The sequence below is a fragment of the Aspergillus undulatus genome, assembly GCF_047715775.1.
Source record: "Aspergillus undulatus strain CBS 261.88 unplaced genomic scaffold BDV17scaffold_52, whole genome shotgun sequence".
NCBI lineage: Eukaryota > Fungi > Ascomycota > Eurotiomycetes > Eurotiales > Aspergillaceae > Aspergillus > Aspergillus undulatus.
The window spans coordinates 163,049-183,802 of record NW_027396656.1 but is presented as its reverse complement, the minus strand read 5'-3'; the positions used below and the strand labels follow the sequence as shown (position 1 = coordinate 183,802).

Here is a 20,754-nt window from a genome sequence, read left to right as displayed (position 1 = left end):
GATACCCAAACGAATACATACCATACTGTTGCAATTTATTCTTTGTCTAGTAAGGAATTTAGCTCCTAGATACATATATAAATTGCCAAGCAAGCAGTAAAAGCCAACTCAATTCGACATGGACCTGGAGATAATCAATCATGCAATGAGAGTAAGACGACTGATGCAAGACATAGATAGATAGACGACCGAATAGATGATCAAACTCCAATTTCACCGCCCCCTTCTAAGTAGACAGACAAACATGGCATGAAATGGAATGGCATAGCGAGTCGTAGGGAGGTGCACCAGGCTTCGAGTCCCACGAACCCAGCGCCGTTTTCATTGCAGTTTTGTTCGTGCAGGACGGATGTCTTGCCATGACCAGCAGCGAGAGTGTCCTGTCATACCTCTCGTAGATGCATTTCGTAAGAAGTTTCGACCTCATGGAGTGAGCCGAGTCAATGTGCCTGTGCGCTGTACCTTATATGTAGGTAGACACAGCTACATAACCACACAACTCCCGCCACTCCGCGCCCTTCTCCGTCCCCCTAGCAAGCCAAACCCATACGGCTCACCCTCATCATCCTCATTGTAAATCCTCTCTGCCTCGCGCGCCCTTCTCCTTCGTCTCCTCGCGCCCGCCCCCGCAATGCCCGCCTCCTCAGTCGCAACCATATAGTCAAACCACTTCTTGTCCAGCCGGTTAGCCGCCGCGAGGTCACCGCGGAGAACGCGCTTCGTGTGCTCTTCAACAGTCATCTGCCAGTTGTAGAAGCATTTGAGTTGGATGATGTGGTTTGGGTAGACTGTTGGTGGTGGGGGTGGTGTTATCGAGGAAGGAGGGATCATGAGTGTTTGTCCAGGCGGAGCCAAAGTGGTTTGAGTTGCGTTTGTGGGCGAGTTTGTATTGTGTGTTTGGGTGACGAGAGAGGTGGCGGAGGCGGTTTTGTACTGGCGCGGGATGTACGCGTTGCCGGACATGATGTCGCGTACGCCGACCCATGTGACGTTTGGACAGTCGAAGACGACAAGGCGCAGGCCGATCCGAGGGAGATTCTCGTCGTAGCCGCGTTTGCGGACGCGGTAGCTTGCTTCTGCTAATGTAAGGTCTGAGATGCGGGTGTTGTCCATTTCGACGAAGCGGAGAGACGGGCAACTCTTCATTATCTGGAGCATGCCGGGGTCGCTGAGTGCTTCACAGTAGCTGACGTTGAGATGTTCAAGGAAGGGGGCACATGGGGATTTTGCGAGCTCGATGAGGGTTCTGTTGCTGAGGTGTTCGAGTTCTTCGAGCTCGAGGTGCGTGAGATGGGGCGTTGTTTGTACGATGGGCACCACCGAGTCGTCGGTCAGCTCGGTAATTCCCGAGAGGTGAAGCCCTACAAGGTTGGGAACGTTGTGCGCGAGGGTCTTCACGCCGTCGTCGGTTAGGTCTGAGCACCGATGGAGGTTGAGATGCTTAAGTCGTCGGGGGGGTACGATTGCACGGTCTTCGAGAATGTCTATTTCCGGGTCGATACCGAGCATGAGTATCTGAAGGGTCTCGTCTGTGATGTCTGTCCGACTGATATCCAAGCGCTCCAATGTATTCCGCCTGAACAGTTCAAAAGGAAGCTCCTTATCGTCGAACCCACGGATCTCGCTGGCCAGGAGGTCCGTCAAGATAGGGCAGGCCTTGACAATCCTCTTCAGACCCGAGCTATTCACGTTCGTGCACCAAGAGACATTTAGAGTCCGAAGCTGGTGGCACGATTTCGCAATAAGTTTCATCGACGAGTTTGTCACGCTGTCCAATCCCGATACATTGATATACTGCAGCCGCTGGTTCCGCTGAAGAAAGGAATGTATCGCAGTCTTATCCAAGCGACTCCCCTCAAGAGAGAAGTTGATGACATTCCGACACAAGTCTGTTATCTTCTCGCAGTCGTCCGCCCAAGTATCCCGAAGCTGAACACACCCGCGCAGATTTAGGTCCTTGACGAACGGCCCTCCCGACATGATGAGCTTGATGAGCGCATCGGGAGGAATCTGGCTGTAGTACTCCGTGGTGTCAACAATGGACCACAACTGCCCATCATAGCACATTTGGTTCCACCACTTATTAACAGCGGAGCATCGAACGACCTCTTTCGGAGAGAGGTAGCTGAAAATCAGCATACCGAGCTCGTTGGGCATCTTGCCCCAGAAATCAAACTTCTTCGGCTTTGCCACAACCACAGTGTCCTCACCGGATGCGACCCCCGGTCCCCGCGACCCCGGCCTCAACTCAGTAGGCAGCGCAACCTTCCTTGACTGAGGGCCATTCGAGGCATCCGAGACAAACCGAATCCGCGCAGTCCCTTCCTGTTCATCCGAGGTATGCACTCCCGTAGGCCCCGGAGTTCCGGGACGAATGTTCAATCCACCATACAGCTGCGTGGAGCTCCCATTGCTCGAGCAAGGCGCATACGGCGACTGTGAGGCTGAAAGTGAGACGCAAGACAGAGAAGCGCCATTCCGAGGATAAGTTGTAGACGCGGATCGCGACCGATTGCGCCGGGTTAGCGACGGACTCGACGAGAACCGCTGGAGATTTTGAAGCAACTTATGTCGCCCTTTGAGCTTCTGAGGCCGGTCGAGCGGGATCTGGTCCTCTGACGAGCTAGGGCTCGCTGAAGTCGGAACCTCGGGAAATGGTACAATCTCTGGATCTACTGTGGCCATTGTTGGCAGGCTGGTGGTTTCGGAGAGTATGGGAGAGCGGGCAAGGCCGGTAGATAAATAATTCACGCCTTGACCTTGACCCAGACACGAGCAGGCAAGATTTTAGAAGCACTCAGCGACACGCGCGGAAACCGCAAAGACGCAGATCAGATGGTAGTCATAGTCAACATCCGCAATAACTGGGTGAAATGGCGCCAAACTCCGGTCGCAAACAGAAAGGAAGCAGAAGACAGACAAATGATTGAGCAAGAGGGCAAAAAGGGAGAGAAGAGGTGAGGTGAAGAAAGAGAAAGAGGGTGCGAGGCTTGAGGGTCACCAGGAGCGAAGCGATCAAGCGACAGGACGAGACGGATAACGGTTGGCGGAGGGCTGCGGCGGTGGTTCAACGCTCGGCTGCTATCGTACCATGGGACTCGCCGCGTAACGTGTGGAGGTGGGGAGGTGTGGAGTTGTGGTAGGTCTTGGAGGTCAAGCTGGCAATGTGATGAATGAATTGAGAACCAGGAAGCACAAGCTGGATGTCAGGAAGCAAAGAGGAATGTTTCCGAAAGAACAGAGAGTCGGAGGTTGGGAGAGAGACGTGGATAAGCTGCGGTAGACAAGCGGAGTGGAGGAAGAAGAGAGACTGTCCGAGCCTGAGCATGAGCCACCCGGTCAGGCGACTGCGGGCGGGATGAGATCTCAGATTCTACTACTGAGGATGGCCCAGAGTCCAGACTGGTCAATGACAATAATAAATTGGACTTCAAGACCATCGAAATGCTGCAGCAAAGCCAACTTGGAATACTCCGGGCATTCACTTTGACCCCCACAGCTTATCTTCTTTATCGATAGCGACTCCCACTAAGACTAAGAGACTAAGAAAAGAGTCCGGGCGAGGCCCCGACCATCCATGGTTCTTCCACCTACCACGTCCGCAACAGCAGGATCCCATTCTTTGGAATACCGAGGCTACTATACTCAGCAGTTCTCACGAATTCTTGAACACAAAACACCACCAAGTTCAACAGCCGCTCCTGTTTATTACCAGGGCAGGATCAAAACCTTCCTCACGTGATGCCACAGATGTACAGCGATTACGTTCCGCCAGCCCAACAGATTAGGTACACAATCCCCCATCCAAACACCAAACTTGAGTAATTCCACGCTGACAGTGCAGAATCCTCCGTTCCTGACTTCCTAACTCCGGCCCCTGACAGACCGGTGAAAGTCTCACTGGAACCATAACCGAACAAAGCACGGTACCCAAGCCCCAAGACTTTGCCACCGCAGCGGCGCAGATGTCTTGGGGTCTGGACGAGTCAGATCCAGGCTCGCCAATCGTGTCCCCGGGCCTGGCGATAATTCACTCACTACTAAGCAGTCTGAAGTCTGCAGTCAATGGAGGGAAAGTAGATAATGGATTACAATCCTGACTTTTCTCCGAGTTATTGTTATTGCAGACTGTTGAAGAGGAACAGGCTACAGAGTAGAATTTCCCCGCTTCACCCCGCACTCGCACTTGTGGATACTGTATCTTCCAGTGTCATTTTATTTTTTGTTGTAGACTTAGAATACTTTTAGTCAAAAGTCTAGTCCTTATTAGTTTAACGTTCCCGTCCGAATCTAGACTCGGAGTACCTAGTAGAGTCCTAGGGAAGGATGTCTAACGTGCAGAAACCCACGAGTGCCTGCTTCCTGCTTTTAGGTCTCTGATTGTTGTTGCTCGAAGGGGTGAGCCGGGTGAGTCAAATAGGTAAATCGCTCATGCCTTCGAGGTGATATACTCTGCCATCTGAGGTGGTCTTCAGGATGATAGCTAGCCAACTCTTCTAACAAATTGACGCTCTATCGGCCCGATTTTTGGGAGGGGTACGGCGTAAACTGGCTCTTTGGCGCCCCGTCCAACCAATAGGCTGGCACTTATGGTTGGTAGGCCTCACATATAATGAGGTGAGAAACTCGGGATCGCTGTCAATGTCTGCACCGGCCTCGACGAGCAGGCGAAATTCATCGACTTTAGTGAGACGAATAATATCGCCCCATATTCTCATATCAATCTTCAACCCCATTCTATGCTGGATAAGCAGCTGCACGATTTCGTAATTGTCGTCGCGCGGAACGGCAAATTGTAATGGAGCCATTAAATCACATTTCTTGTACGGCCCCCTGCCCGGAGTCCACCTTGATCTCGAAAATGGCACGTTCGGATCGGCTCCGTGGTTGAGCAGGAGCTTTATCATGCTCAGCGGGGCGTGTGCCACCGCTGCGCGTAACGGGGTGTTGCCCTCCACGGGCAAGGAGGAGTTGACGTCGGCGCCTCGCTCAGAGAGGAGATGCTGGACTCGATCCTCGTCGCCTCGTTCCGCAGCGTACCAGAACATGTAGTGCATTCCGATATCAAGGGTTTCCTTGAGCAACGGTGAGCCTTGGCGGCGTAGATGCTCGAACAAATAGTCCTCGATTTCATAGCAGCCCCCGGGACATTGAGGCCGCGTTCGCGATAGGGCCTCGGTCATCGCGATCGATCGGAAGCAGGTTCGCGGGCGACAAGTGTACGGACAAGTTCGAAGTGGCCGGCGCGCGCCGCTAGCGATAGGGGGCTTCGGCCGTCGAGGTCCTCGAAGTCGATGTCGACGACGAGATCTAGCAGTCTAAACACGGATGCTGTATGACCATGCTCGGCGGCATATGATATAGGATGCGCTCGAAACGACAACTCATTTATGCCTATGTGTCTGAAGTGCGTTCCAGGGTTGTGGAACGTGAATGTGCATTCCCAATACCGCGGTTTTTAGCGCACTTCTGCGCCGGCACCGAGGAATCGCTGCAGCGGTCCTTCGGAGCCATGATTCGCAGCCCAAATGAGAGCGGACTCACCGCAGGGCTTGTTCACATTCCAGGAGTAGAGGTAGTGATTGAGGGAGCGGTAGAGGGAAGAATTGCTCCGCACGATGGCATTTAGATCTTTGGCGTCTAGCTCTCCGGCAATGATTGCGAGCAGTCCATGTGGCAAGGTTGGAAGAGCCATCTCACTCTTAAGTAGTTGAGGAAGGTCGAGTGGCGGAAATAAGACCAGACCTACGAATACTCGACAGTGGGAGATGCCAGGCTGTGATGCCTTAGGAGAAATTATATGCCTCAGGCACTAAGATGCTACTGCCGTATCCAATTCCACGCCTGTACTCTGTCTGTATTCTAGGTAACTGCCCAGCTATATCACGGGGTATCTCGCTATTTCTTCGCCTCTATATCGATCAAATAAATACGAGACTTGCGTTGAGCTTCGCCTCTTGAGTTTCAGAAATATAAAAGGAAAGGAACAAGAGAAAAGACAAGACGATGATGTGCTCCGTACTAGATAGGCTTCGACTGCAGTCTGCTGCTTGTTCATCGAAGCCAACGAGGCGCAGACTTACATCCGTCGTGATAACCATATTCCGTCCTGTCCCGTTGGGTCGTTTCTGGTCGTAATGCATTGAGAAATTGGAGAGAAGAAATGAAGGGGCATCATAGTTATATTTATGATCGTTGGTGATATGTTGTATGATGCTGATTATGCGTAGTAATGCAAGGGTAATCAGATGTAGATGATTTTCGTTGTCATTTCGTGTCGGTATATATGCTCCCTCTGTTTCGTAGCGTCGTTTTATCCAAGATGAATCTCTCGAGAAATGTCGTGTCAGCTGTCGATCATCCATGGATGTTCAATGACCTCTCCTATCGTCAAGCGATTGTCCACATCGCGGTCGAGCATTCTTCTGATCAGGTCGATACAGTCCTCCGAGAATGGGATGAATGGCACCCGTAGTGGGTGATCCAAAATTTCGTCAATGTTGTAGAACGGATTCTCTTTGTAGACGATTGTGTATAGGAGAATGCCCAGTGCCCATATATCTTGCTCCTTCCCTCGGTATGACTTTCCCTGCAGCACTTCAGGTGCGGCATAATCTACAAGACCGTTAGTTTGAACCAAAGCAAGCACATGAGCTACCCTACCTATCGTTCCTACAAAGACGTCAAACGGCCCATTCTTGATGTAGGCTGCACTACCAAAATCGATCAACTTGATCCTACCCTCACCATCCAGGATCACGTTCTCGTCCTTAATGTCCCGGTGGACAACCAGGGCTTTGGTGTGCAGATGATTGATAGCGCTGACAACCTGCTTGAAGATATTACGACATTCCTGCTCGTCCATATTGGTTTTCAATTCGATATAATCGAAGAGGTCCATGCCAGGAAGTCCGTGCGGCAGCATCTCGATATAGTAGTTGACATCGTCTTCAAAGAAACTCTCCATTTCCACAATGTTTGGATGCTTGAATCCATCTCTCCGAAGATAGTCCAAGACGTGGATCTCCAACGGTACCGTCCCAAGCCGGCGATCACGAGTCCATGTGTCGACAAGGATCCTCTTCTTTGTTACATATTTGAGCACGACTTTCTTCGAGGAATTCTTCTTTAGACGAGCAAGTTTGACTTCACCATAAGCGCCCTGGCCCATTTCTTCGAGGATCACATAATCCGAAATCGTACGCTTTGTAGGCACTTCCTTGGCGTTGGCCGGCTTCATCTCCGGCACCGATTGCACAGGCTTGTCGGTAAGCGGCTCAGATGCGGCTTCGCTAAGCTGCTGGCTCAGGGTAGAGGTCGGTAGCTTCGTTGTCCCAGGCGCTCCCTCTGGGATAGTAAGCCGCGGCGCTGTACTCGTTCCTGAGGTGGCTTTTGGTGTTGCAGTCTCAGATGTATCTGTCGACTGCGGCGGTACCTCATGTGGTGAAGGAGCCCGCGCTGGTGGGCCATGAGAATGTATGTTCCTTGAATATGTGACCCAAAGCGCATAAACAAGCTCAGTCACCGTAACGGCGTCTTCAGAACCATCATCAGTTTCCCCCTCTTCGTCGACCTTTTTCTCACGCGGCTTGGGGAATATTGATCCGCTCTTCACGACGCGCAATTGGACATCCACGGCAATGGTAGAACCGTCGCGGTGCTTCGCCGCGATACCAGCAGGCTCCAGAAAGACCGACGCGACATTTGCTTTGCCGTCCCGCAGCATAGAAAGAGTCCGTGCCCTCCGGAAACTAAGCTCTGGTATCACAACGCCATCGACCAGAGGCACATTCTCCTCATCAGAGATCACGTAAAGGAAATCGTCAAATCCAGGTATGAGGTCCGTGATATCCAATCCCTCCGGTCGTTCATGGCCAAATAAGACCGAGGAAAAGACAGAGTTCGAGCTAATGATTTTCAGGCTGGAGGACGATAATACCATAATACCGGCAACGTGTGGGTAGCTGGATATTCGGAGCGAGCGTAAGCCTTCGTCCTTTGTCACCGCGGTAGGGATGCAGATCGTTCCCAATGTAGCCGCAGCAAAATATTTTATCTCAGCGATCTCACTGATACCCTTCTCAACGGAGCCCTCGAGGCAGCTTGGAGGTAGATGAGGAAGGAGTTTTGTCAGATGTTCGCCGGTTTCGATCAGGCCATGGCCCCAGACTCTGTCGGTGGCGCCACGAGCAGTGGTAATATGCCAGGTCTCGTCACAACTAATGTAAGCGACGTCTTCTTGGATCTCCTCTAGGACCCAAATCAAACCACCGCGTTTTTCCATGACCCAGATACTCGCAGAGCCCTTCACGCCATTGCGTTTTTGGATGGGAACTACATCACCGCACAGTAGCACGCCACGCGATTTGGTTGCGGGGTGGTTGAGCTGCCTCGCAGTATAAGCACTCGAGCCGTAGCCATCGTCAGTCTGAGCTCTCCTTGCTCGAGAAGGAGGTTTACTGAGCAACTGCGCTGTGACACCATTACCCATCCCCATGGACCTTTGAACCATAGGGTTCATACGGGGTTTATCGGGTGACGGCCGGGCTTTTGCAGCAGCAACGCTTGTGGGATCCCGCAACTTTGACTCGAGCCACTGCCGTCGGTCCTCCTGTACAACCTCTAAAATACTCAGTTTGCGCACCTCTGCCTGTGTAACACCAAATACGAGACATGATAGGTCATTTGCCGCTAGGATGGTCCAAGGTGCCTTGGATTCAGTTCGGAAAACGGCCTGTGATACCGGGTTCCATTTGCTGCTATGGGTATGCAAGGCGGGAGTTGGAAAAACGGATCCGAGGGTCGATGTGCTGAGCGGAGAAAAGGAATCTCCAGCGGAATATGGCTGTGCTAAAGTGTCTATCAGTTGACGCTGTGGTGTAGAAGAACTAACGTCCGTGAATGTACGTTTTAAGCTTACGCGCCTAGATGTAGGAGCGGTCTTTAGTCCTCTTCTCTCATGAGGTAGCTGTTGACTGGAGGTTAGTTGTGGCTGAGTGTGCGATTGCGCTGGTGGCTGCGCAGTCTCTTTGGCTTCTGGTAGAGGTCCCTGGGCCTCTGTAAATGTTTTTTCGAAAACATTATCGCTTCCGACGTCTGCGGGTCCGGTCATGGGCCCTAGGGAGCTCCCAGAAATGGCGGATTGAGACAAAAGATCTACCACCGCCTGCGTGTCCGTATCGCCACACATACGACTTTGAGGGCTAGCAATCACGGTGTTGCTGCTCGAGCCCCATTTGAAGCGGTCACGCATGAAATCGATGGACCTCTTCAAAATATTTTGACGGCTGTGTAATAGTTCCTCGGATTGTTGCGCAAATGAAAACGAATGTAATGATTCGGATGGGAATCGATGAAGGTCTTCCAACGTGTTGACATCTGGATTGGATACAGCCATCGAATTGGCTCTGGACGATGAAAGTGATCGCGGTGAAGGAGAGAGGGTGCGAGGGCTAAGAGCGCTTATAGAAGAGGTAGACATGTTCGGAAGGGTGAAGACGCGCGAGGGCGGTTGTGAGCGTATACGATCTAATCCGGATGGCCCAAGTCCATGTTCATGTTCAAGAAGAGGAGACCTGAATAGGATGCAAGATTGATGTTTTCAGTTTTCATTTTCTTTCATACAATGGCGATATGGTTACGACCAATGCAAGGGGATGCTGCTGCTGCTGATTTACCCACCTTGGAAGGGATTCGAGCCCAGCTGGAGGGGTCTCCACCGAGTATTTTGACGAGTCGCCCTGATTGTCAGGGAGATGCGTCATGTAAGAACCATCCTCGGGAGATTCTGAAAGGGGCCCCAATGGGGACGACAAAGGGCTCGGTTCACCTGAGGTTCAATCACATTAGCATCTTCCGAGTTTGTCCCAACTAAATCACGAAGTAAGCAACGTGGTTGCTAGAATTGCTCCGAATTGCAAGTCAAACGTGCAGTAAATCTGCAAGCTTGCAGCTAAGAAAATGAGCAGAGCGACGTATCCCATCCCTTTCCCCTGCCTCCCTTTCCACCCAATCCACGTAGCGACGTCCATTGAATCCAGCTCTTGCTCCCATGAATGCCAAATGTTTGTCGTCCCTCGAAACGAAACAGTAGGATCGAATCCCAAGAAGGAAAGAATAACAGTGTCAGACTAACCATCGGGATTATACGAGGCAGACCCCATAGTTTTCCAAGCAATCAACGGCCCAGTGGCCAATACCAGTCGGGCCGTTTGAAGGCGAGTCCTTTAAAACGGCGCAGCTTCGAGTATAGAGACAAGACGGGATAGAGAGTAAGGACGGTGATATGGTGCTACATCGGACAGTCCAAGAGTCAACAGGCAGTGGTGGCCGTGGACATGGGTTTCGGTGTCTCTCGCGATCTTGCCGGAAGATTTCGCTTCGACTCGATGCGGGCGGTCGATCGATCTCCTTTTTCTCTTCGTCTCGAGTTGCGGGCAGGTCTAAAGACCGGTGATTTGGCGTTGTCAGAAGGGAGCGACCGAAAGGGTACAACCGGGTTGAGCCTAGCTATTGGCGTCGAGAAGAGAGAACGAGAGACGCGAGGTCAGAGGGGCGAGAGGGCTGGCTGGAGGCCGACGGAGACCGAAGTGAGCAGCTGCCCCAGGAGGTCACAGGCACCGTTCCAGTGGCGAGGAGCACGCGGGAAGGGGGATGAGAGCTAGGTCAGTTTATTTCCTCCAAAAACAAACTGCACAAGGAGATGCTGGTCAGAATTTTTTTCTGCAAACCGGCTGCAGCAGTAGTGAGAAAAGAAAGACCGCCTATTAGCAGACGCGGGACCGATTCTGCGAGTGGAAACTGTCGGGGGTTCGAAGAGGGTCAAGCACAAGCTCCGTCCAGAGCACAATATGCCGCGGGGCGTTGACGACGCAGCTGGTCCCAGGGCGAAATAGGGCGTTAAAGTAAATACTTAAGGACAGATGATCGCGTAGATGGCTGTGGCTAGTTCGAGGGAAAGTGGGGAGTGAAGCAGGATTAAAGGCCCAGAGAGAAAAGACTAAGAAAGAACGGGGTTGGACGATGACGTTGTTTTGCTTTTTATCAGTCCCTCTATTGACGCATGAAAGGACGCTATGAGAAGAATAGTCTTGAGAGTGGTATATTGATCCTCAACCCGACGAAGCCAGACGAAGACCAAAGCGAATCCTCGTGAGGTCAAAGAGAAAGGGCGCAGCACGCGGTCGGGGAGCCCTCTCCAAGCCGACCGCAGCTGGTCTTAACTACCTCAAAATAGGGTCTCTTGATCACCGCCAGGCCTAGGTAGGTACTCAAACCAAAGCGCCAGGTCAAACCACCTCGCGGCACTCTCACAAATCCGACCGCTTTCAACCGAGGTCGTGATGTAATATAATAGCCTTTGGTCCTGAATCGTGAGATGCAACTGTATCTCGGACACCCACGGGCTTGTCTTGGCACATCAACTAAATAAGCATCAGCTTAAGACAACCCACCTGATAGGACAGCGTGATCAGGCTATAATGTATGCAGTAAGTGGCACGCACACTCTCAGACCCTTTTACTGTATAAAGATCAAGCCTTGATCGCAGGATCTTGTGAGGCTCGTATTGAATAATGTATAGCATAGCCACCTAAGTAGATATAGATAGCAGGGGTATATAACTCTAGATTCAGGAAAAACACCAGCCTACTCTCTCCTCTTAGGCGCCCTCAGGCTCCTCATTGCCATTTCATCCGATTCAGCATCGGGTTTCTTCTGCTCAATATCGCCATTGCCAAACAGCGCGGCCTGTTTACCGGTAGCTCGCGATTCGCCATGTCTGGTTTGTTCCGGCGGGACTGATGCTGGGCTGACAAAACTGGAAAAATGTCGATCGCCGCCCAACATCCACGAGAACTCAGAGCTGGCTAATGACGGCCGCGTAGGGTTTCGTAGAGGCCTGGCATTGTTGATTGACTTGGGGGACAGAATGCTGCGCTGCCCGCTATCGCTTCCAGTAGGAGACTTGGCAGTAGGTGTATTTGTTGCGCTAGAATCAATTGAAGAGCGTGGAGGCCTGGAGTTTTCCGACATCGAAGGTCTTCCCCCGGCAGTTGTTGGTTGATTGGGATGCTTCGCCCCATTGGTGGTATCAGCGGCCTTGGAGGACTGCGTAGCATCCGGAACAGTGTCGGACGTTTCAAGGCTGTTCTGGACAGATTCAACCCTTGAAAGAGCTTGTTTGATAGACTTGGTAGCCTCGGAATCGGGTGTTTCGTTCTCCGCCAATTGCGAGCGTATATCGTTCACTGCCTCGCTTAAAGTCTTCGCGAGCTTCCGGTTGCTCTCCCAAATGCTTTCAATCCTAGCCTTCAACTGAGCGGTGGTTTCGTATTCTTGACTTAATGTCGGATCAGGCGAACGAGCTATACTTGAGTTTCCGGACCTAGCCAGTCGAGAAGCTTGCTCCGACTGCATTGACTGCATGTTCTTCTTCGCTTCATTAACGGCTCCTCGTACAGCCTTCGCTACACCCCAATTCTCCGTCCTTCGCTGTATGCCATCTGAGACATCCTGTAGCAGAGCTTCGATACTCAACGGACTATTTCGCGCCGGCGATCTCGACGAGGAGCTTGCCGAGCTGCTGTCCAGAAAATCGCTGCGGAACTGAAATCTCCGACCCGGTCGAGTTCTGTTTGTAGAGTCGGACATCTTCGATGATTCGGGGGGTTTCCCCGAATACTTGGAAATGATGAAAGCTCCTCGCTCAGGTGTGGGATTCTGTTCCAGATATAGTCCATCTTGAACAAAAGTCGTTGGAGAATGGGGCTGAGGCGACGGATAACGAAGCAACGTCGTCAACGCAGTTGATGAATCAGAGCTCAACACTGTGTTGTGCTTGTGAGTGTGGGATAGAAAGGGAAGTTGGGGGTACTAACGCTGCCAACGAATGCGAAGTAGCATGGCGACACACACGAAGTCTACCAATTCTAATCGAAGCCCTTCTGCAAAAAGGAGATCCCAAGTTGCGAGCATGTCCTGAAACGGAAATTCACGTCCGAACAGAAGACGCATCCACCGACTTAATCAAGTCAATGACCTGTTCATATAAAAGTACCAGGGAGTAACTCACGTCAAGAAAATCTGCGGCAAGATATCGAGTGCTTGTAGATGGTCGGCCAACTCCAAGTCCGTAGCGCCCAAAAGATCATTATGAATGTGTTCACATTGAAGAACAATCGGAATCGCATCCACCTGACCGTTTGTCGACCGATGTGTATGGTGCTCGTAATATACTCTTGCACTCTGCATTACTGAACAGAACATACTGAATGCATCATGCTCGATGTACTCGAAATCCAACAGTTGAAGCATTAAATCATCGTCTTGACCAGTTGATCTGAACTCTTCCAGAGCTTTGGGGCTAATGGCATCCCTATCGAGGACCCATAGGATGGGCGCCAATAGCTCATGCATGCCTTGGCGATAGCCCAAGTCAGGGTTGAGCTTGGAGTAGATGAACAATATGTCAATCATCTTGGCTTTAGTTGCCGGCTCATGAAAGAAATAGTTCTCTTGCAAGCATCGGTCAACATCTTGGGATATATCCGCTCTGAGCTGCTCATCCTGTCGTAGAGTCTGCCAGGGAGACTTAAGAAACGGATCAGTTAACCAGACCCACCATCAAGATCGAATCTCGCATACCTGTTCATCGTCTGCAAGCGGGTCGACACTTGACTGGAGATCATCGGGGTGTTCAATATATTTGAGAAAATGTTCTTTCAAAGCGACATAGGTGCCGCGCGCCTCGGATATTTTGCTTGGCCATTGCGAACGGCTGAGATCTTCAAAAAGCAAGAATGTCTGTTCCTAGTAAGCACAGGCTCCTGCGAATGCTCCCTGAGGACATGCCTTCCAACATATTGACCTCAGCCCATCATTGCATATGTTGTCATCTTGTTCCGACCTGAGTGCCTCTCGAAGATCCGATGGCGTATCGCGGCCGGTAAACAGGGTATTCCAACGCTGTCTGTAGAGATCGACCATTAGGACCTTGCAGGAAGGGACGAGCTGCGGATTAAATGGGGCCAATAATTACCTCGAATCTTCGATAGACTTCATTTCTCCATGTGGTGCGGTTTGCAACGGTCTGTGCAGAGAGGGAGGTTGGTTAGGTGATAGGGAGATAGGGAGATAGAGCTGCTGCGGAGGTACAAGTGACTCCCGCTTGGGCGATCGTCATCGCCATCCTCGGCCTTGTTTTCCCCGCTAACGGAATTTCGGTCAACGACAATCACCGCAACATCTCTCAGCCACGATACTGATGGTGCGTGATTCAGTCTTCGATGTCGGCAGATCTGTTCGCAGAATTTGGAAATGGCGCATCCACTAGCCAGACTTCGAGAGCTGCTCGCCAGCAACCTGTCGCATCTCAGGCGGGCTCGCTGATTCCCGGCCTGATTGTCTTTGAAGATGCTATACTGTCCCAGTCCTCACCTAGCCACCTAAATGCGCCAGCGCAGCTGTCTGCGCGGGCGAAGAGTCATAGCCAAACCCTACAATTTGACGACTTCGGAGACTTTGAACAACCGCAAGCCAATGATAACGATGTACTCTTCGATGCGACTCTCGAGAGATTCTCAGACGACAACGACGACGATGACTGGGGTGAATTCGAGTCCGCAGAATTTCCAGGACATCAATTTGGCCAAACTCAAGCCCAACAGCTGGCGGAGCAACAGAAGACCGTAAACCAGTTGCCGACCAAGGCCTTACAGAGTTCCAAATCACAATCAAGACCTTCAGGGACGGTGAATCTATTGGACTCTCTGGACTCGCTTACATTTCAAGACAAGCCGACAGCTAGCAGTCGCCAAGCATCCAGTACATTGATAGATGATAGCCCAACGATGAAGGGCGGCAACGTGCGGCAGACAAAACCAGCACTTCCCGTGGAAGAAGAACCTTTTGAGGAATGGGGAGATTTTACCGATGGGCCGATAAAGATTCCCGAGTCAAAAGTGACAAATGCTCAACGAGCTCCTAGCAATAAAGAAAGCCTTACTCAAGCCACAGAAGCGACTTCTAATACTGGAGGAGCACGTCCAGCACCACAAGCTAGGCCAGTCTCTAAATCCGCCGCCCATGTGCGTCCGACGAATATCCCTCCACCATCCATCCTACTCGAGTTGTTCTCTCGGCTTTTTGAGCGCCTACGGCAAGATGGCACCGAAGCAAAGAAGAACCTACAAGAGCGGGAAACTCTGGTTTCAGTCTCTTCATCAATTATCCTCACTTTGAAGGCCGTCGCAAGGGTTGTCGCGGGCCGTACCTTGCGATGGAAGCGGGATTCCATCCTGAGTCAGAGTATGCGGATTGGCCCCGCGCGCTCAGGAAAAGCAGGCGGGATGAAACTGAACACTGTGAATAAGAATGAGGACATCAAAGAAAAGCAAGAGGCCGTCGATGTCCTCAATATGTGGCGAGATCGTGCTGCGGTATTCAATTCCGTCATTCAGGCGGCAGGCCGGCGTCCGGTGCAGGCCATCCTTGAGAATACTCGAGTCACAACAGCTACGGCCAGTCAGGGAGCTATTAAAGCCTCCCACGCCTGCGCCCTGTGTGGGTTGAAAAGAGACGAACGGTTACCCAAAATCGATGAGAATGTCGAGGATAGTTTCGGCGAATGGTGGACGGAGCACTGGGGTCATACCGAATGCAGACTCTTCTGGGAGGACAACATGGGCCTACTTGGTCAACGATGAGGCTGGTCATGGTAATCTACTTGACATATCTCCTTTGTTCCGCCTGTTGCACGACCTGGACGATTCGCGAACCCAACTGCGAAACCTGGGGCACCAGGTACAATCAATGGATGATCCTTACATTGGCAAATTTAGGCATCGTGCTGTATTTACCGGTCACCACGACATCTACAGAGCTTTATCCTGCCCGCGCTACTTGTTCGATTGGCGATAAGCCGGTAACAGCGATAGGCAAGGATAGGAACATGTTGGTATATAGGTATGGTAACGGTACAATTCAGAATGTTTACTGAAGGTACTTGTTGAAGAGAAACATCTCTATGAGCTATATAGAATCGATCGGCGCTTTTGTAGAGTAACTTGCGGCTCATCCATAGCTCGTGGCCCTGCTACATTCGATTGGTTGCCGGGCCTACCAGACTGTCTTCCCGATACAGTAAAGAATCACCCCGGCGGGCCCGCGGGCCAAGACCGACCTTGCTCTTAATCTTATCGATTGCCCTCAAGTTGCCTCCTACCTAGTTCTTTTACGCCTGCGATCCCCGGCTTGCACACTACACTGACTCTGGGCAACCTACGGCATGGACAATTGCGATTGACCTTTCCACGAACTGTACGCCGTATACACTCCTTCGGCCTCGCTAGGCTCGAGTCGCCACCGCAATGCAGACGGCAACCGACTGCATTGTGCTTTCTTCCTCGCCGGAGCACGATGCTATTGATACTTTAGTAGTGGGGAAATTGCTACGTAATCCCAGATTGTCCCGGTCACCTTCGCCTCCTAAGATATCTCGCCCTCCGACGCGCTCGAAATACTTTGCCACCTCCTATGTTAACCGCACGAAAACGACAGACGTATGCAAGAAGAAACAAACGACGGCGGACTCAAACGATGCCTCTCTAGAGGAACAACCGAAACGAAGAGGGAAGAAGTCTAAAGCCGCGGCGCAGATGGAAGTGCAAGATGTGGATCAGGCCGTTTCGGAAAACAAGGAAAATGCGCCGACGAAGCCTAAACGAACGAGGAAGAAACAAGGCGACAATGTATCTGGAGTCGAGAAATTCAAGAATAAAACGATCACTGGGAGGGTCGCCAAGTCTGGGGCTACGGAACCCAAAGCATCTGCCGCGAAGCCAGTCAATGGCGATTCAACCCCGAAGATTACACGCGAACGAAGTGCCGGGAGCAAGGACAAGGATGATTGCGATGAGGGTCTACATCTTGAGCTAGCTGTGAAGAGGAGGTTAGATTGGACCCCGATGAAGGAAAATGCCAATTCAGTCGCCGAGCTAGATGATAAGGGTGACACTGAAGGTGGACAGAACGATCTTGGTTCATTGCTTTCTGGGTACGAGTATGACGGAACGTCCAGTGTCGGCCACAGGGTTCAGGCGCTTGGAGAGGATGGACCGACAAAGCGTCGACGGATAGATCTTGTTGACCCCAGGGTACTTGTTACGAAGCCCAAATCGCTCGGTGACGATTCTACTCAGAATAGTGAGGAAGAGGCGCCTGTAACCGCAACCTCCAAGCTCAAGAAGAAACCGAAGCCGCGGGCTAAACAACCAAAAACCTTGACCGCTCGTATGACGGCCTTGTACAAGACCTCGACAGATTCGGATTCTACAGATCAAGGACTCTCTATAACTGGCGGAAGCTCAACGACGGCTAAACTTAAAGCCCGCAAAACCAAGGAAAAGACGGGTGAAAGATCTGGGTTCAAATTCCCTCCATCGATTGTGCTCCCTCCTGAGGCTGCAGTCAAGTCGTTAGACCAACAGGACCTTGTCTTTGGAACGTGTAGCCAGCTGGAGCGTGAAGACTCTCCGATCCTGTTGAGAGATACACAGGCTGCGCTTCGAGAGTCGGAAAAGGAGATGTCAACCGCTCCTTTATCGCATTCAAAGCAGCATTCAAAGTCTGCACGGCACTCGTCAGAGATATCGCGGTACGCACCCTCAAAAAATCTGTGGTCTGTTGCGGCTCGTGATGGCGAAGGGTCACTAGTGAACGTCGAGGTGGTGGATCTCAGTGATTCACCTGAAGTGGTCAAGATCGCTTCTCCGCCCATCAATGATAACAGCGAAAAGGACGACGAAATAAGGAGTGCCAGTGAACCTAGCAATGCATCATGTGTCATGCCCACGGAGACTTCGAGCCTGGGTCATACTCCTGCCAGCGAAGAGCTGCCTGAATTGACCGCTCAAATCACCAAACCAACCACTCAAAAATTCAAAGCTCCATCCGTCAGGGCAATGCCACACTACAAGGGTAAAACAGACCTTGAATTAGCAAAAGAGATCCAAAGCTACGGGCTTCGGGTTTTGAGGAAACGCGACGCCAACATTGAGCTCCTTGAGAAATGCTGGACAGCGAAGCATGGACCAGTCACCCAAGCCGGTGCTGAAACGTCACAACTAGAGGATGTCACTTCAACGTCTTCTGCATCGAGGACGCAGCAAGCTGATCAAAGTTCAAAGGAGTCTACAACGGCGACTCGTAATAAATCGAAAGCGCAGACTCAACCTCAACCAAGGACTTCCAGGCCTATAAAGGGAACCATTGAAACCACAAGTACAGTAACTACCATTACCACCGCATTCAGAGTCAATGGCAACGACCAACCGACAACAAGTCTCCAAACACAGCAGGATACAGACAGCCAGCCGGCAAAGGCTCAAGCCAGTCATGAACGCACCAGCCAACCTACGCAAACCCGCTCCTTCATCGACGTTGAAGAGATCCAAGACTCAGAAGACGAAGACTCCATCTTATCTCCAACCAATATCCTACATCAGTTCCTGACCAAAACGCCGCGAAACGAAGAGCTTGGCAAGAAGCAGATAACACGAGAATCACCGACCTCCCCGACCCCATCAATTCCGAGTCCGATACGGAGCCCCAAACGAAAAGCTCCATCTCAACCCCGAAGAGCAAACGCCAAAACACCCCGCCTTGCTGCACCAAATCCCGACCCTGACGCCAATGCAAAGCTCCCCAACCTAACCGACCAAATCACAAAAGCCGTCATCGCCCAACCACGCCAGAGCCAAAGCCCCGCGGGCAAGCTTATTCGGCCAAGCTGGCATGAGAAGATCCTCATGTACGACCCTATCTACCTAGAAGATTTCACGGCGTGGTTGAATACCGAGGGGTTGGAGCTTGTTCATGAGGATCGGGAGGTTTGGCCGGCGCTTGTGAGGGAGTGGTGTGAGATGAAGGGGGTTTGTTGTTGTTTTAGGGTGAAGAAGGGGGTTGGGTTTCATTGATGACTTGTGACTCCTGGATGGATATACTTTCGGTGTTGTTTTTGGTTTGACTTGAGCATTTGTTGGTATTTTGGGTCTATGGATCGGTCTGGGTGTTTTGCATACTTGGAGTTATTGCACTATACTAGAATATTTGGAATAGATACCCCTTATGGAGGCGAGAACTATAGGATATAAATCTTGACGATTATAACATTGAATTCTTTTGAAATAGAGCAACCAACTAACGCCATTCCCATGCAAACGCAACCCAAACGCACATCTGCACAACTAACACCGAAATATAGAATTTCTTCCTATGCCCACATCCTTGCATCAAACCTCTCATCATCGGCAACATTACGCCCCCAAACAGGTTCCTGAACACCGCAGCTAACACCAACACCATAAGCAGACTTCATCTGCCCTTGCCCAGCCGGATAATAGTTCTCTTCCGCGAAGGGTAAAAACGTATCACCAACCGCACGCATCTTGACATTATCAGGCTGCGCCCAATCCGGGAGTGTATAAGGCCCCTCGCAAGCATCCCAGCCTGATTTTCTTAAGCGCGAGGCGGCGTAGGGGCTTAGACCTAGACCGAGGCCGAGGCCGAGAGGGAGACCTTGACCGGGCCTTGAATTTGGATTTGGATTTGGAGTCGTATCATTAGCCCATCTCTGAGCATCAGACATAAGCCGCGTATTCTGCTTCCTGAGCTGTTTATTCTCCTCCTTCATAGCGTTCCACTTCTCGTACGAGGGTACTTTACGTGTGTCTTTATCCTTATCCTGTCGAACACGCAACGCCTCGAGTTCCAGCGTAAGAACGTCGATTTTCCTCTGGAGGTTGGCGTGGTCGAGGGACTCGTGCACCTGCACCTCCAGCTGTTTGTATTTCTGTTTCTGGCTTGCTCGGAACGCCATGGGGCGGCTTTGGGCCTTTATCCTCTCGTAGGCTTTTGTCTTTGCGGATCTGGAAACTGGGGTTCGAAGGCGTAGTGGTGTTGCTGTGGCTGCGGCTTTTCGTGTTGAGGAAGTAGAGATTGTGGAGGAGCGTAAGGCACTGCGGGCCATTAGGTCCTCTCACGGAGGTGTTGGGGTGCGAATTTGGCGATGCACATGCGCTTGTCGACTGTACTTTGTAGGTATCGGATTCCCTAGGTATGTAGGAAAGGTCTCTACAGCCGTTGAGAGGGCAATGGAGCACCGTGAGTTCCGGTATAGAGAAGAGGCATGATTTCATTGCGGGCTATGGGGGGGCTAAATAAGGGTTCCATCTTCTTCCATAAAGACATTTGACTATTGGAACAATGAGTAGCAAACGTCCTTCAGCATGAATAACGCCCCAGAGTGTCTGGTTCGCTGATCAAAGCGGGGGGAGTGAGGCGCTGGGAAGGATGTTATCTGTAGTGGGCTTTGTTCATAGCCTAGAGGGCTTTATGCAGCAAACTTTGTCCATTGTTTCAGGGGATTGTTTGTCTGTTGTAGAGTAAGACATTGTAAGACATTGTAAGACATTGGGACAATGACCGTGGCTTCCTCGAAAATGAGAAGGACAATGACGGTTAGCGACGGCCAGCATTTGACTTGTAAGGAAGCGACAAACATCTTCTTTGTATTTCTTCTAGATCAAAGGTTATGGCGGCAGAAGCGACAAAGGATGGAGAAAGCGTTGAAAAGAGCTAAAACAATCAGCATAAAGCCTGGGTCAGTTGTGATAGCGAATATTATGTTCCGCTAAATGCTTTGTGAGCTTGTTTGGGTTCTAGAACAAGATCCAGGACGTGGAACAGCACTCAGT

General features: G+C 51.3%; 7 protein-coding genes across 7 annotated transcripts; 2 read left to right on the top strand and 5 right to left on the bottom strand.

The window, feature by feature from the left end:
• Positions 1-176: 176 nt before the first annotated feature.
• On the bottom strand, positions 177-2,876 carry BDV17DRAFT_182597 (F-box domain protein). The gene has a single exon (XM_073754962.1). It carries the CDS (start codon positions 2,683-2,685, stop codon positions 484-486), a length of 2,202 nt encoding a protein of 733 aa, XP_073612444.1. The 5' UTR covers positions 2,686-2,876; the 3' UTR covers positions 177-483.
• A 1,036-nt stretch (positions 2,877-3,912) lies between these two features.
• On the bottom strand, positions 3,913-5,274 carry BDV17DRAFT_182452 (ankyrin repeat domain-containing protein). Its single transcript, XM_073754960.1, has one exon. It carries the CDS (start codon positions 5,181-5,183, stop codon positions 4,497-4,499), a length of 687 nt encoding a protein of 228 aa, XP_073612443.1. The 5' UTR covers positions 5,184-5,274; the 3' UTR covers positions 3,913-4,496.
• Positions 5,275-6,202: 928 nt separating this feature from the next.
• Positions 6,203-10,905, bottom strand: BDV17DRAFT_182496 (uncharacterized protein). The gene is made up of 4 exons (XM_073754961.1): positions 10,136-10,905; positions 9,682-9,829; positions 6,664-9,575; positions 6,203-6,615 (listed from the first exon to the last, which is right to left on the bottom strand). Exons 1-4 carry the CDS (start codon positions 10,161-10,163, stop codon positions 6,347-6,349), a joined length of 3,357 nt encoding a protein of 1,118 aa, XP_073612442.1. The 5' UTR covers positions 10,164-10,905; the 3' UTR covers positions 6,203-6,346.
• BDV17DRAFT_182449 (GTPase-activating protein GYP6) lies at positions 10,906-14,121 on the bottom strand. The gene is made up of 6 exons (XM_073754959.1): positions 14,040-14,121; positions 13,853-13,970; positions 13,646-13,804; positions 13,074-13,591; positions 12,880-13,022; positions 10,906-12,828 (listed from the first exon to the last, which is right to left on the bottom strand). Exons 1-6 carry the CDS (start codon positions 14,060-14,062, stop codon positions 11,648-11,650), a joined length of 2,142 nt encoding a protein of 713 aa, XP_073612441.1. The 5' UTR covers positions 14,063-14,121; the 3' UTR covers positions 10,906-11,647.
• A 78-nt stretch (positions 14,122-14,199) lies between these two features.
• On the top strand, positions 14,200-15,780 carry BDV17DRAFT_182434 (uncharacterized protein). Its single transcript, XM_073754957.1, has one exon. The coding sequence runs from the start codon at positions 14,287-14,289 to the stop codon at positions 15,703-15,705; it is 1,419 nt and encodes a 472-aa protein (XP_073612440.1). The 5' UTR covers positions 14,200-14,286; the 3' UTR covers positions 15,706-15,780.
• A 442-nt stretch (positions 15,781-16,222) lies between these two features.
• slx4 lies at positions 16,223-19,031 on the top strand. Its single transcript, XM_073754958.1, has 2 exons — positions 16,223-18,285; positions 18,355-19,031. The coding sequence occupies exons 1-2, from the start codon at positions 16,369-16,371 to the stop codon at positions 18,973-18,975; spliced, it is 2,538 nt and encodes an 845-aa protein (XP_073612439.1). The 5' UTR covers positions 16,223-16,368; the 3' UTR covers positions 18,976-19,031.
• A 240-nt stretch (positions 19,032-19,271) lies between these two features.
• On the bottom strand, positions 19,272-20,027 carry BDV17DRAFT_294339 (uncharacterized protein; the record flags this gene model as incomplete). The annotated part of the gene is made up of 1 exon (XM_073762814.1): positions 19,272-20,027. One exon carries the CDS (start codon positions 20,025-20,027, stop codon positions 19,272-19,274), a length of 756 nt encoding a protein of 251 aa, XP_073612438.1.
• Between the last annotated feature and the right edge of the window lie 727 nt (positions 20,028-20,754).